Below are 967 nucleotides of genomic sequence, written 5' to 3'. Positions count from 1 at the left end.
GAATACCGAGCAACTTTTTTTCTGGATCTAAATAAAAGGTTAGGTTTGTTGTAGAAAGGTGGCTAATCTTTGTGATTCTGGGGTCGAATAAGCCAGCGCTGTGGAGCGGCGCGATCCTCACCTGCAGCTGCTGCGTCCACTCCATCCAGGACACGGAGGACGAGGTGGAGGGGCAGCCGTCCCCTCTCCTCTCCGGCTGCGCTCGGGCGGAGGGCGGCCTCTGCCCCCGGTGCTCGTCCATCACCTGGAGGCCGTCGGCGCCGTCAGCGTTCCTGTCCCTGCGCTCGTAGACGGCGGCGGCGGGCATGTCCCTCACGCGCAGGGCCTCTCCGCGGCTGACCCTCGCCTCCTTGGCCGGGTCGACGCCGCGCTCGCTCGCGTACTGGCGGGAGTCCCTGCGGCCGCGTAGCCTCTCCTGCAGACGGGGGTCCAGGTCGTCCTCGAGGTCGTCAGTGTCGTCGACGGAGAGCTCGCGGAAACCCCTGTCGTCCCGCACCTCCAGGTAGCTCCCCCTTGGGTCGCGGGAGTCCCTGAAGTCCCTGGGCAGGCTCGTCTCTCGGAAGCCCCTCAGCCTCAGGTTCTCTCTCGAGGCCCTCGCTTCTTGCGACTCCCTCAGGTCCTTCCGCGACTCCCGGGCGTCCCGCGGGTCTCTGAGCTCCCTCAGGTCACGTGACACCCTGCTGCCCCCGCGGTCGTCCTTGCCGCGAGCGCTCGCGTCGGGGATCTCGGCGTAGCGCGGCTGCGCGTCCGGGTACACGCTGTCGGAGAGGAGGGCTTCCTCGGGGGACGGCGCCCGAGGGGGTCCGAGGGGCGTGGAGTGGTGCTGCGGCCCCCCGAGGCTGAGCGGCGAGGCTCCCCCGGGGGAGGCGTGCGGCGAGCCGTGGGCGCGCGCGGGGGCATGGGCGGAGGGGTGCGCGGCGCCGGCGGCGCAAGGCTGCTTCGCCGGCCGGATCGTCGGATACTGCAC

General features: G+C 70.1%; 1 protein-coding gene across 1 annotated transcript in view; it reads right to left on the bottom strand.

Moving 5' to 3' along the window:
- The window catches only part of LOC119582282, a gene marked incomplete in the record, with an annotated part of 24829 nt that overhangs the window by 23061 nt on the left and 801 nt on the right, over positions 1 to 967 (bottom strand). The window contains 1 exon segment of the mRNA XM_037930499.1: positions 122 to 961. Within this exon segment, the coding sequence (XP_037786427.1) occupies positions 122 to 961 (840 nt within the window).

This window comes from Penaeus monodon, chromosome 15 (assembly GCF_015228065.2).
Source record: "Penaeus monodon isolate SGIC_2016 chromosome 15, NSTDA_Pmon_1, whole genome shotgun sequence".
NCBI classification, from domain to species: domain Eukaryota; kingdom Metazoa; phylum Arthropoda; class Malacostraca; order Decapoda; family Penaeidae; genus Penaeus; species Penaeus monodon.
This window is presented reverse-complemented; position numbering and strand designations above follow the sequence as displayed.